Source organism: Saccoglossus kowalevskii, chromosome 11 (genome assembly GCF_978046115.1).
Source record: "Saccoglossus kowalevskii chromosome 11, keSacKowa6.1, whole genome shotgun sequence".
Taxonomy (NCBI): domain Eukaryota; kingdom Metazoa; phylum Hemichordata; class Enteropneusta; family Harrimaniidae; genus Saccoglossus; species Saccoglossus kowalevskii.
In genome coordinates this window covers 2,603,456-2,618,386 of record NC_140651.1, presented here as the reverse complement: position 1 = coordinate 2,618,386, position 14,931 = coordinate 2,603,456, and the positions used below count along the sequence as shown (strand labels likewise).

General features: G+C 36.2%; 1 protein-coding gene across 1 annotated transcript; it reads left to right on the top strand.

Annotated features, from left to right (window-relative positions):
- The first annotated feature begins 1,644 nt into the window (after positions 1–1,644).
- Positions 1,645–5,719, top strand: LOC100367560 (uncharacterized). The gene is made up of 9 exons (XM_002732147.3): positions 1,645–1,800; positions 2,666–2,763; positions 3,471–3,829; positions 4,068–4,117; positions 4,240–4,335; positions 4,464–4,631; positions 4,725–4,870; positions 5,211–5,427; positions 5,562–5,719. Exons 1-9 carry the CDS (start codon positions 1,755–1,757, stop codon positions 5,588–5,590), a joined length of 1,209 nt encoding a protein of 402 aa, XP_002732193.1. The 5' UTR covers positions 1,645–1,754; the 3' UTR covers positions 5,591–5,719.
- Positions 5,720–14,931: the final 9,212 nt, after the last annotated feature.

Sequence of the window (14,931 nt, the reverse complement as noted above, 5' to 3'; positions counted from 1 at the left end):
AAAGCAATCCCCTATTTTAATGAATTTATGCATTGTATTATTCTGTGCTTTGTGTCGTGTAATTATTTTGAGAGGTATTAAAGCCAGGAGCTTTAACTCAATATTTTGGTGTATGTGTATTTCATTTCCAGTACTATTGTCTTGTCTACCCCATTCTAGCAGTGAAAGAATCTCCTGTCCAGTGTGAGTTCTGTGAGTGGCTCTCTCATTAGCGATAAGCAGGCTTTACACTGTGACAGTGCTTTTGTTTAAGAATATTCATGGCAGCTTTGATTAAAGGGCGGTAGTCGTCGTGCCAGGCATGCGCGAGATATATGGGTCTCATACAAACAAAGATGGTGACTTTGACTGTTGCGCAGATCAACTAGTACAAACTGAGACGTTTCCAAGCTTTAATTAGAGAATTTTTAGGTGATTGGAAGGTATCGAAGGAGTCACCGGTGGTTTCAGTGCAAGCCACGCCCAGGTCAAACCTCATACTTGTGATTTCCATTTGACGAGCGCATTGGATTGTAGGAAAATCAATGTTTATCAACACAAACGTAGCACATGCGCAGCGCAGCGACCACGACGCTTTAGAACAAACCTGTTTAAGAATGTTGAAATCTGAACAGTAATATTCATTGCAATGACGTTATACTTGCTAATAACAAATAAAGATTTCAACAATTAAATGTGTTACGGATGATACGATTTTATTATCAATATCTCGTACCAGTTTTATAACTGTCGCTTATGTGTAAAATGTATTGTTTTTATCACAAAAAATGCTATCGCGGGCAAATACTGTCTTTTAGTTGATCCAAATAATTATTCCCTGTGACAATTATCCAGTATAAACATCGTCATTATTATGTATAATACATAATTCCATTTACAATTCAATTTTCGTCGTAGATAATATAATCACTAATGTGTGATCCATAAAGCACACATAATCAATTTTGAAATTTCATATTTCTGTTCAGAATTACCTTTCCGTTAATGCGATTCATAGTATAAAAATAACGAAGGGTAGAATATGCAACCATCATTAACTGCACATAACATCTATTCTTGACCTGAGTGATGCGACACATGTATTTCGTGTACCCTAACCTAAATAATTCGTTGTTTACGCCAGCATTTATTTGTAAAATACAACCTTGAACGAGGTTATTGAATGTACATTTGTAGTTAGAACGCTACAACAAATATGGGATGCGGCATTGATAAGGAGTTATTTTGTATAGTTGTAATATCAAATAGTTGTCACAAATTACTCCAAGAAACATCGTGCATAATAATAAGGATGAACGAGTATTATATCTTTACACACAGGATATGGTGTCAAACTATTTCCTCTGACCCTAATTCGGATGTGCCTTATCTTTGTCCTATCATGACCTCTCCGCAAATTGAATACGCGTTAGTGAATCTCAAATCTTCTACTTGTTTTGGCAAAGGATCAACACGTCATATCTAACTCTGTGTTACGTAACTACTATAATAACATATCTAATGAAATATCAATTTAAAGTTAATGAGTGTAGGACCGGATGTCGTCGGCACAAGGACTCTACTTTATGATGACCTCAGATAAAAGATTAGGCCATTGTTTAACCTGTCCAGAGTTAGGATGAGTGGGCTGCACTGATTGGTTATATCTAGTCTTAAGACCAACATCACATGACATGAGATAGTGAGGCATTGTTTAAAGCATTGCTTTGCTCTGATCTGTCCACTCTTTGCATCCACCCGATCCAGCAAACACCATGTCAAAATTGTTCTTCTTAGTAGCTGTTGGCCTTATGGCCTATGGTAAGTCGTATTTATTTTGAGGTGAACATTTTGCAACGTCAGCAACTCGCATCAAATCATGCTATGCCAGTCTTAGATTCGCAGTGCCGACACGAGGGCGAATGCAGTGTCGCCCGATTTAATGTCTTTTTGTTAAGGCACATGTTAATTATCAGATGGAACCAATAATAAAAAATATAATAGAACAAATGTGGTTTTTATTAGCAAGGGGCGAACATATAAATCCACAATTTAGTGTTGAACGTTTCAAAGTTGTCCATAATGACTCAAAGACAAAATGCTATCATCTGCTGCAATTATCAAAATTAAAACCTTTGTTGCACAAGGCATGCATAATGTAGTACGTTTAAGTTCGTAAAAAACTAATATTTTGGGGGAATTTCCCATTAAGCTGATTGTTTTATTTAAAGGTGAATTCAATAGACTTTAACCGTCTAGTCGCGACGTACAGACATTAGAGTGGCTAATCTCCAAAAAGTGTGTTCGCCGTGTGGCCATCCAAAGGTCAGGTTTCCACCAATGCACCTTGGCCTGTGTAGTGTCTGACTGGACTTGTAACATGTTAGCACTGCGTGTGTACTACGTTATCTTTTTATTTTACATTAGGTATATTTGAACATGTTACATGTTGGCCAGAAAGACCCTGAATTGCAAGAATGTGATGCCGCATAGTTCTCATATAGCACATTATACCGCATCGCGACAAGAATAGCTCTAAAACGCCAATGAAAAGATGAAAAGACAATCAAATGTCAGTTGTGTACCTACTCCGAGTGGACACCAACTATTACGAGCAAAGCCACAAACTTCCTACTGCTTTTGATAAACAAATATACAAATGAATGAATATCTTTTTTTCTCCCAGCTGCTGCATATACTGAATTAACAGATGAATTAGATGAATTATACCCAGGCGGACTTCCGGATGACATGGCTTTTGCACAAGGATTTGCAGGCATATTTGTGAGTTATATTTGTGTATTAGCATATCTACTGGTAAAGATCATAAAATTTGATTATTTTAAGATAAATCTTATAAATGTTTTATCTTTTAAAGTTTTCCAATGTTTAAAATAATACATGTCGTGGATTAGTTTTTGTCGCCTTTTCATTTTTTTTAACAATTTGTAACGATTTATCAATGGTGTTTTGAAGCATGGACTACCTTTCAATGTAGTAGAATAGTCCAGATCACGGTATCATTTGATCAAGACCATCATATTTGGCAATCTACCAATGGAAGCATATATCGTGAAAAGGAAGCTATAAGATAAAGATAGATAATACGGGGAGTTCAAAGGTCGTTTTTATGGTAGTAACATTGACTAACTCATTTATTATGCGCCATTGGGTAATGTTGTGGTGGAGCAACGCTAGAATATATTACTTATAATATGTAATATTATATTAATATTACTATTAAATATGTAAATATATTATTTCTGAAATAGGTACTTCATATGATAGCTAAAACGCGTTATTATCAACGTATATATTAGTAAGTCTAACTTGATTTAGGTTGATAGTATTATCACAATAGCTGTATAAAGTTCATCATATCCCTGTGATATCAGTCGAATAGGTTGGTGAATATAATCACAGTGACTGTAGACAGTTCAATCCATCATAAGGTGAAATTTGACAATTCTAGAATAAATAATATGTTTTAGGAAGAAAGTGCCGACGACGCCTCAGAAGAAGGAGAAGAAGCAAAGAAGGGACCACTCGCAGAACTATTTGGTGGCATCCTTGGAGGTGATGGCAAAGGCCCTTTTGCCGAGGCTTCACTTTTACGACTGATGATGTTGAGACGTATTTTGGGCGGACAACAATCGCAACAAGGCTTCGGTCCTCTCAGCGGTCTTAATCGTCCTTCTGGAAGCTTTGCCCGTCAATTGATAATGCTGCGTTTAATGGGAAAGAAATTCGGAACCAAGCTTGTTGATGAAACGTTTAAGAGAAAGGAACAAGAAAGGGTGTACTCTTTCGCTGCATCCCTTGGCTGTGATGACTGCGTACATGAATACACGTGAGTGTTTTACTGTGACCAATCCGTACAATTTATGTAGTGTGTCATTTTAACACGGGCACTTGGCTTGTATAAGCAAGACTTGTGACACTTTCACTGATTTTTAAACGCTCTCCTTTATATTAGAATACAGACTTTTGGAAAATCAAAATACACTTATTTTAGAGGAACGTCTCTGTGCATTGATGTTGGCTCAGATGGAAATGGTTACCTATATATGTTTTTGCATTTCTTTCAGTGACGATGAAAACAACATGAAGGGATTTAGCCTCGATGTCGTCAAAGCAGGTAAGTAACTGTGTGAGATGATATTCTGTTACACGTGTTTACAAGCCATTTCTTCAATGGGATAAGTACCATTGCACAACGCATATGATAACGTTTATTATATATTTGTAATTATCCAATAGTATGCGAGGAGGCTGGCAAGAAATGTATTACTATGTATGACGCTCATTCCAATTGTTATACCCACGTGCAAGGAGAACATTCAAGAGCCGGAGTTGGTAAGCACGACAATTGTATAAAACTGTAATGATTTTATTTGTATAATTGTAGTCACATATAATTCAATAGCTGTATTTATAACACATGTGACCAACATATTACGTTTACTATTATTTTCAACTAATAGGTTTGATGAACAAATATTATGATGGGTGTTTGACATGGTTGCGAACAGCTGAACGTCTCCATTCTGTGAAATTCACTGAGCCTTATGCCCAAGCCAAGACTACCTCCCATCTCTACGTCAAAAAAGGCGGTGAATTCCCTGCATCAGAAGCAGTTGGAAAGAAAATTGGTAAGAATGATTGTAACCACATCTTTTAGTGTTTTGTTTTATTTTCCTTAAATAAATGTCTTAATTGTGAATGGTTTGTATGAAACTTGGTAGGTTTCTTGGATGGATGGGTCAGTGATGAAAATTGCTTGCTTCAGATGAAACCCGAGGATGTTGAATTGCCAGACAGAATGCGACCAGAGAACGCTGTATATTTGAAGAACAGGAAAGAACTGTTTGAACAACTCGAATCAGACAAGGTGAGTACAGCTTGTATTGCTGATATTGATATGCTCAGAGAAATATCGATCAAATAACATCTTAATTCGTTGTTGTTGCCTTTATATATGCTTTGCTTTGTAACCTTAATAAGTCTCAAAGTTATTATACTCAATTCATCTCTAAGGAACGTGTATTAGCATCATTATTTTAATCACTAAATTAAAGAATATGACATACGTCTATCATGGATGACTTCAGCCAATTGATCTTGCTAAATAAATGGTTAGATGGATCATACAATTGTACAATGTCTTGGATTGACTCTCTCTTTATATGTAGTTTTTTTATTTGGTTTCATAAATATGCTATGTCTTGCAGCTGGATGCCGTTTTCCTGTTGGACATCAGTGCTGCTGAAGCATTGAAACGAGGATTTGTACAAATGGGAGAAGGTACCGTGTGTGGAATGGGTGGTACCATTCACATCATGTCCCGTAAAGACAGTACAATGCCACAATGGTTTGATTCAACTCTCAAATCAATGAAGGAGTCTGGTAAATACTATGCATTGTGTGCAAAGGCTCGCCAGGAACACGGTTAGTACATCATATAATTTATATATTGTGTCGTGAATATCAGATAAACACAGTGATATGGTTGTCTGTACCCGAAGTGGTATAACTATTTAACCCGTCCAATACACCTGATAAATCTATTCATCTATTTTCAGCTGCCCGTGGTGAAGTGGAATGCACATAAACGGACAAAAGACTTTTCTTCAGTAACATCTTTTCGGAAATTTGGTTTTAATAGAAGATGATTAATTTAAATAACACAAGTAATCTTGTTTGTATTTGATTCCAATATTAAAGATGTTCTTTAATACTATGTACATGTTTAGATGTTTTATGTTACACTACAGCTATTTGAAGTTGAAGTAGAATACCAGTGGTGCTTTTGTTCGACGCATTCCTTGATTGCCTGCTAGTTTATAATAAATAGTAATTATGTTTTAAAAACCATAAAACATATTTGATAGATGGTAATGCACTTATTACAACATAAATAAATTAAAAATGCAGACATTAATATAGAAAGACTTGTAGGTCGAAGTCAATAATGCCGCGTCATTAATCTCGGATAAAGTCTCAACCCAATGAGGTTACACACACGTTTCTCGACACATAGGGCCTGGAACAGCCACTAGTGGCGCTGCATAGTTTCGAAATCTCGCAAAGGTAGACTTATAGTGTCAAGAGCTGCTAGCAGCATTGTTAAATCACGTGACCATATGGTTGAAAGGTGTACAGTCTTCAAATAACCATAATAGAAAAGGTGGGGACCAAGGCCGAAAATATATGTTTACGGCGTTTCATTAATGCTTTCTATTAATAATTGCACATTAAATAATATTCGTGAAATATGTCTACGTAGGAACCTCATTAACGTTATAATAGATATCTAATTTTTAGCTCTGGATGCAACGACCATATGATTAATTAAAGATAAGATATATTATCAATCAATGCACACCTTGCGCTATCAGTTGACCTCAGATAGCTATGGTGAGATAGCTGCTCCGATTACTTATATATCGACAGCATCTATTGACATGAAATGACGAGACACGTTATTTTTCCTGTAACAGCCCTAATAAATCCATCGTTGTTCGCACACATATACAATTTCCCATAATGCATTGTAGCGATAGCATCAATGTAAAGCTGCAATTCAAAATCTGTCTCTACTTTCATCCTGTATCCAAACAAAATCTTTTGATTTTAAAATTCAACATTGAACAAACTGACTCACTCGCATAACATTACAGAAAGCATTTAAACTATTTCAACGTGCCCCTAACCGTGACTCTAACAGCATCAATCATTATCTTTGGTAACAAGTCTGAAATGTAAATAAATAATGAATGCGATTCCTGTGTCGTTCGAATTGAGGTGAATATAGCTTTGATTTCGTTAGGGAACATTTTTTTATTATTGGATATTTTTCCCAGATTACTAGTATTTGCCCGAACAAATTGCTATTGAACTTGATGTAAACATATATAAAATATGACATATATTTTTTTTTCTGTGAATGCCTATTGCCAAGATCATTTTAATCTCGCATTTCAAATATCTCTTGTGTAACACATCCTTAGTTATTTTTTTTGCATCAGAAAAAAAACATGACTTCAGTACATGCATTTCAAATTAAACTAATATTATTCTCTTTTAGTATATATTTTGCACTAACACAACAAATGACATAGTGAAATCATCGTTATAGTTGTCAACCCTATAAATTAAATTAGGCGAGTCTTAGTTTATTGTTTACATCAATTGTTTTATTAATTCCATAATGTATTACACATAAATTAAAACAACTAGAAGAGATAGCCCAATGTATTTTGTGCCAGTCCAAATGTCAAGGATTTTCGTCATCAAAGTCGTCAAAGTACGATTGATCAATTTGGGGGACATTTGAAATGTATATGGTCCAAATCACGACCTTACGTCTTTTAAATTTGTATTAGACAAAGATATACAAATCTAAAAAGATCAGTGTCAACCAATACAAAACTCACAACGTATCTTTCTGACATGTTTATCATAACTGCTCATGCGTGTAAGTTGGTTATATGCGGCAGATTATCGAAACAAACCTTCAACTAGGATCAACCTCGAGATATAGACGCTGATTATGTTTGTTTTAAGTGTACCGGACAGTGCACGCTTCCATTGGAACAATTACTATAATTTCACAAATCATTCTTCTCTTCTTCGTATATCGCCATATTGTCAGCTTATATTCATATTTTAATGTACGAGTACGTGAACTTGTTATCATTTGTGATTCTGAAAGACAGTTGTTATAATCTGTATGAATTTTTGTGTATTGTACTTTCAAGGATGTTTTATAATAAATGGTGTCTTTACTCGATGTTAGCAGTGTTTCCTGTCATCTCGTCTATTTGTCTATACATGTGTCTATGCGAAGAACTCAGTGGACATTCGCCCTCTATCGACCAACGAGTGACAGGTCACACCATTCAATATGTAAGTGAAGAATTCATAAGTCTTGACCAGACTGCACACCCACTCATCAACACACCGCACACTATACACGATACACGATATGTATAAGGTTAGGTTGCAGGATGTAGCCACGTGGAACAGTCCGACCAACCATTTATTTACTCATTTGTACAAACTCCATTCTAAAACCATTTTAAAACCCGGCCGGAAAAACTAAAATTCACATTACTAAAGTAATAACGATAACATAACTATAATGCAAAGAAACTAAAAAAAAATGATACACAAATATAAACTAATTTATATCCCCCTTTTTAGCACACAGACCGCCCAGAAAAAACAGAGATAAAAAACCCGCTTTGGGTAAAAATTAAGCTGGAAACCAGTACCCGTCGCCTTGTCATGTGCGCCAGAGGATGGATGTCGGGTTTCATCCAAACCAAAATATTAACAAAGTACACTACTTAAAAATGTTCAAGGAAAACTGAACCGTGGCTAGTCCAGCGTAGAATGAATTACCATTGCAGACTTCTGCCTTATATACCTACAAATCACGTGCCTTACATAAAGTTTATGATTGGATGTTGACATCATGTGAAGACAATAGTTTCCCGCTATACTGGCGAACCGCGGGAAACTTTATGTATTTATTGAGTGATCACGTTTTTGTTCTCAATTCTATAAATTCTACTTGTTTATAATACACAGATACATTCACCTGTTCACAGTGTGTTCATATAATGACAGGTCGGTTGCATCCAATCCTGTGGTGGATGAGATAGGGTTGCGTTGTGTAGAGGAATAGACTCCATGGGACAAAGTCAGAGTTCCGTGAGATTTACTTTATTACAAGACGTCAGACTACATTGAAGTCAAAACCAAAACTACTCCCTCAAAAAATCTGGTAGCTAGGAGTATTTGCATAATGTTGTCAAAATAGAATACATAACTATGATTGGTTCAATTCAAAGTGGAAGATTCCACTATCATAGCAACAAGTAATTAGTCTTAGTTACGAGTCAAAGGTTATAGAAAGAGGCGGCAAGATCAACACCTAACATGGCAACATTAAATGATAAACAAGATACAATGTAATACAATGTTATACTACACAGGTAAACAGTATAAATCTGAACCATGTAAATAAATAAATTTTGAAATGTTGATTGCAACGGAGCTCTCAGCGATAAATTCTTTACAGGGTTAATACAACATGCACATGATATGCATTCGATAAACTGCGCATGGTGTATCGTCTGAGATCGCCTTGGACTGCAAGGTTTGGTGCACCTTAAGACAAAACGTCATCTGCACGGCTTCAATTCCTAATTTTCGAGTTGTTGGTTTTCTACGGAATTCCGCTAGAGGGCGCATCCAAAATACCCGGATGACGAGCCTGAGTGGGGTTGTTTTTATTGAAGTTCTGTATTCTTACATGCGTAAATCAATAGATTGGAAAAGCAAACAAGTTCCAGAACTCCGCAAATTTCTTCTGGATCGTGGTATAACTTGCAGCAATATTAATGTTCGTAAAGCTAAACTTTTTGAACTTGTTGAGTTAGCAAACGAGTTAAATGTTCGTCAAGAGTCAAACAATCGTCGTCGTACTGTAAAACACAGTGAGTCGACAATAACTCTGGTAGATCCATGTAACGTAAAAACTTGGCAAAAAAACCTTCATACTTTGCCTTTGTTTGAAATAGCTGATATGTTCGCATATTTGTTGCTGCAGCATCGAAGTGACTGGACATCAACAGCCAGACTGAAAGAATATCGACTTGATAATGGCCATTTACTTCATAATGTCCGTAAAGCTTCATCATGTGCAGAATACAGAATTTATTTTCATTATGACAGAGTGTATTCGGCAATGATCCATGAAGGAAAATCCTTACAATACATGGTTTATTATCAAATCAAACTCTAAAATAGTTTCTGGTGTTTGTAAATGTGTAGTGTAAGTTTGAATTAATATGATTCACCAGGCGATCAGCAGATGCAGTTATCATAAATGTTTTTGTTTGCGCTCGTCTCGGGAAGCTGACAGTCTTCGTTTTTCAATCGATGTATAACTGTGGTTGAAAGACGGCTGTCTCCAGTTATTGAACTAAAAAAATACTGGCGCAGGATGGAAAATGCCCTGAACAAACCTGGGAATATAGTTTGGCGTCCACTCAGGTTCCCGACGACGCATTCGAATCCACTGGCGTTGAAGTGTTTATTTCTTGGACGAAAGAAGTGTATGAAAAGTTACGTCTTTCATCTCAGGATATTTCGCTGTTTTTTTCTTTTTAATCGAACCTCATGAATAACCTGTGGCATTACAATACCAGTTAACCATTTTGACCAATTCTTGCAAAACGTTTGTAAAAAACTAGTATATTGCTTACAGCAGACGCCGTTCAAATTCAACCCCACCACGAACGTTGAACGGACTGTCATCTGGGTACTTTGAGAACGCCCTCTATCGAATTTCGTGAGAAAAATAGTAACTCGGAAATTAGGAATTTGTTCACCTTTGTGAAACCATAAATCTCACTACTATACAATGAAAATGTTAAAACTTTGCCATCAAACATTCAAAGTGGTAGCCTGGTATCAACACTAACTACAAATTTATTTAGGGCTTTCTTAATAACAAATAAAGGTAATTTTACAGTATAAATTTTCACCAAGAAACAGTTTTACATACGACTTGAGTTTGCTACCACCCCTAAATACATCAATTTTTGATTTGTCAGTATTAACCTTTAACCTCAATTTATTAGCATAGGTGATTTAACAGAACGTTAGAAGACTTTGCAGACCAATCGCAGTTGAGCACAATTCGTTGCACAGCGGGTCCCCTGTTTTTCCTAAATAAAAACGCTTTTGGCGGTTTTTCGATTCTAAATGCTATTGTCTATAGTGGTATATTTTTCTACTTACATTCGCATTGGTGGACAACAGCTATAGCTGAGCCTCGCTAAGACCGAGCCTCGCTATGACCGAGCCTCGCTATGACTGAGTCTCTCCGCCATAGTTGTGTCAGATAATCCGAGAACAACCGTTGTTCTGTTTTATTTGCAATGATGATAAAGTAATTTTACACATTTTTTTTTTTTTTACATTATTTGCCCCAGAAACTACCGTGTGTCTGATTGCTTTCTGGTTCTTTCGTGTCAACAAACAAGGACGTGCGTTGAAAAGATTGAGTTTGTTGACGGTCTTAAAGACTTTAGCAAAATTACAAAAAAAAGTGTTTGAGGTACCACAAAGGGCAATATGATATAAATACGTCAGTATTCATTTTATTAGATTTAATACAGATTTACTCCTAAACTGAGCTGTTGGCATAATTGTAGCAAGACACACTACTGTCATCCACGCTGTGTAGCAATATACTGTCTATTAATAATGAACTGTCCCCGCGAAATGTAATATTGCGAGGAGAGCCTTTCCATGAATTTGAAAATGATATATTTTTAAACCAAGTTCGGAAGAGATATGTAGAATGCAATTATACAAGAAATTATGGGATTGACTCCGATGACGAAACAAAAATACTACAGCAGCGAAAACCCAGAGATTAACTGCAATTTATCAAATGAATATAAATAAGTTCAACCTATATTAGTTTGAAGAAAAAAAAACTTGGCTGAGAAAGGATTATTACATACAACATAAGCTATCACACAACCATCAAAACTTACCGTGTTCACACAACAATAACGCCGCCTTAAAATCACGCCCTTAATATCACAGGATAGCATGGGCTCAGACATTAGTTATCCGGGGTATAGGCTAAGAAATCAAATACATTATAGCCCGTACTAAGAAAACGTGTGTGAACGCTTAGCACGAGCTAAGAAATGCTAAGTACGGATTAAATCCAGAGTTATGGGGAAACTAGAATTGTGATTGCATATTACAGCATAAGACATGGTGAGAGTGTGTACAAATGCTCAGCAGTCGCTGGGTTGGTGTGGCTTGTTAGCTTGTGTGTGGGCGTGCGTGAACGCTTAGCTCAATCTAAACTCCCAAAATATTATTGTATTCAATGTTCATTTGGAAGATTTACTAAAAATCGCGCAGAGGGACTGTGAGTAACTCAACTATCAGGCCCATTTATACTTTTTTCGTTATCCGTTATGAGGGCTTTTTAATTCCTGGTGATGCGTCTCGGGATTTTTAATTCATGGTGATTCGTTCTCAGCTAATTTCTCGTTCTACGTTATAGGGTGTAATGAATTCCCGGTGATACGTTCTCGCTTTTTAATTTCGCGTTATGCGTTCTTTGACTTTATTTCCCGTTCTCTGTATTGTACGTTGAATTGCGCCACCAATAGTTTAAAATCGGTACACCAGAGTGTTGTTTTTTTGTACACTCGTGTACTTGTAGTATAAGAGAGTTCTTCCCATTGGTCAATTCTTCGAAGTGTATGGTGATCTTTTACCAATCAAATCTACTGTTCTATAATGATTACAGCAAGTCTCAGAAGTATTGAGGCAGCCAATTTGCAAACTCGCTAGCGAATTAGCTAACTACTTGGGTTTTGACTAAACAGTTGGCTTTCGAATTTCGCTGGCGCCGTCTTGTTATTATATGAGTGGTAGGCGAATGTACCGGCGACTGACTAACTATGCCGACCCTACTTTGGGTCATTTTTTATTTTCCAAGAAACATTCCGAGCGCCTGTGGTTTGCTGGTGTGTCTGAGAAATACTTGAGGTTTCATGTACGTCTTTTAATGCTAACACGCTTTATTACATGATAAATTATAGTTTTCTTCTAAATTGTCCTATTGTTTATTGATTCCTTATTTCGTCATAGTTTTCCAATAGAATAATAAAGGGTTCATCACTTTTAATAATGTATAGTAGATAAGGAAAAAATGTTAAAGCGTTTTCTCCTGTTCTACAGGAACGTATATTATTAGAATTAATTTTGAATTATTCATTTGAGAACTATTTTTAATGTGCAAATTATTTTCATACTTATGAACCCCCTTCCCCTCATATTTACTGATTTCTATTTATTTCTAGACCACGAGTTAAAGTCATTATTTGGCTATATATGCAATGATTAGTTTTAGATTAAAATCTGTTGATATTAATTCCCTGATTAGCATAATATAGTATAATTTTTGGGGTTATAATCTCATTTAAATGAAACTTGCTACATGGATGGTCTGTTACTTTGCACAGACCTTATTAGTTTCACACTAAAATCTGTTCATATTAATTATCTGATTTGCATAATTAGTTTTGAACTTTTCCATCAACATCTCAAGTACAAGTAATTTTGAATTAATTTTCAATGTGTCTCCATTACTCAGCACACGAGGGTTCTTTCTAAGCTTTCTTTGATATTATATTTATTTGACAAACTACTTTTCGTCATCTTTACTTAATTTAGTTGTTTATTTTGTATCAGTATGCCAGATCATTTGGGAACACAATTAAAGAAAGTTTGAAAAGATCATGTAATTGGTCTATTACTTCACCAATCCCTCATCGTTTTATCCACCAGCCACAAACCAAGTTTTATTTTGAGACATTCCAATGTTCCAACCATTACCAGTTGTACGCATGTGAAAAGAGGATCATGAGAAATTGGGCTGTTGACAATGGGAAAGTTGTTAGACAAAGATAAATCCGACAAGAAACACACATATAAGGCAGGTGCATGGCCACTGAATCTGTAGAAGAAGGTGATACCAATTAGTGAAACATTGCAGAGAGAGAGACATGATTTGTCAGATGGGTCGGCTGTTGAGAAGGACACATGGGAGAAAACTGATGAGCAGAGAGAGAGGAATATAGTAGTGATGAAAACAGTGGTTCAGAAACTGAGGAAGTAGATAACACGAAAGAAGTGACATTCTATGAATTTATCAGGGGTAAATTCTTGTACTCTCGGGTTTCTCCACACTTGTCAGGGGGGAATCTCGTCTCGTCTCTCTATCTCGTCCCCTCGAGGTACGGGATCGGGAAAGTCACTTTAACTTTACAGTCAAATAAGACACACACAACGAAATACGTTTCAGCTCTCGTCTTAGTCGGTCAATCGAGCACTCTATAAGACACAGCGCCTGGAGAAAAATCCCCAAGACTATCTCAAGGCTGACCCAAGACTCTTTTAGACTGCTTCAACACTCCCCCAAGGCTCTCCAGGACTGCTCTCGACTGCTCAGGACTGCACTCCCTCTACTGCGTCTATCGTGCTGTGCTCCCCAAGACCAACTCAAACTCTCTTTATTCATTTTCAAAACTCTAACCAATTACAAAGCAGTAAAAAGACTCTAGGGCGTAACCTTCAATCATAAAGCCAATCACACTAGGTACTGAATACGTCATATCTTTTGATTAATCGTTCACTACATTAATAACTATGGAAACCAACTGTCAGAATAGCGACGATTATCTTGTAATTAGTTCCAAATCACTGAGCCAAGTTCCGTCCAAAACTTCACATAGGCCTAAACGATGACCGACATAACACAGCAATTCAGCTAATAATCAACTAATTAAGTCGGTCAACAGATACGCAAAAACAAATTCATGACAAATTACTGAACAAAGAGAAGCAGTGTGTGCAAGATAGGTTGGCTCCTGAACAGAAAGCAACTAGGGAAACTGTTGCACAAAGGGACGACAACAGTAATGACGAGAACAGCAGTTTAGAAACCGAGGAGATAGATGGTTTCAAACAGAAAGATCAGTTAAGAAATGTATGTCTAACTACTATGTCTGACCAGCAATCAAAGTTAATGTCAGATATCTTCAATAAATGCTTTTATATTCAACAACAATTTCTGGTGATTGGTGGATAGGTAATTGGAATTTCTGGTGATTGGTGATTTCCCTCTTTAAATCTTGGTGATTGGTGATTGGGAGGGGGTATAAATGGGCCTGAACTATAAAACTACGTAAAACGCATATTTACTAATTTAACGTTTTGAAATAGTTACTGAAACTTTGAATAATGAAAGAATGAACAATATATCAATGATCTATATTGTAACAATGCGAAAACAACCAATAATAGCCGGAATAAAATAAACTACATTCCTACAAGAAGTAT

Coding starts and splice junctions, on each gene's coding strand:
- LOC100367560 (XM_002732147.3), top strand. CDS start 1,755: ATGTCAAAATTGTTCTTCTTAGTAGCTGTTGGCCTTATGGCCTATG. Junction 3,830..4,067: donor GACTGCGTACATGAATACAC/GTGAGTGTTTTA, acceptor CATTTCTTTCAG/TGACGATGAAAACAACATGA. Junction 4,632..4,724: donor AGCAGTTGGAAAGAAAATTG/GTAAGAATGATT, acceptor GAAACTTGGTAG/GTTTCTTGGATGGATGGGTC.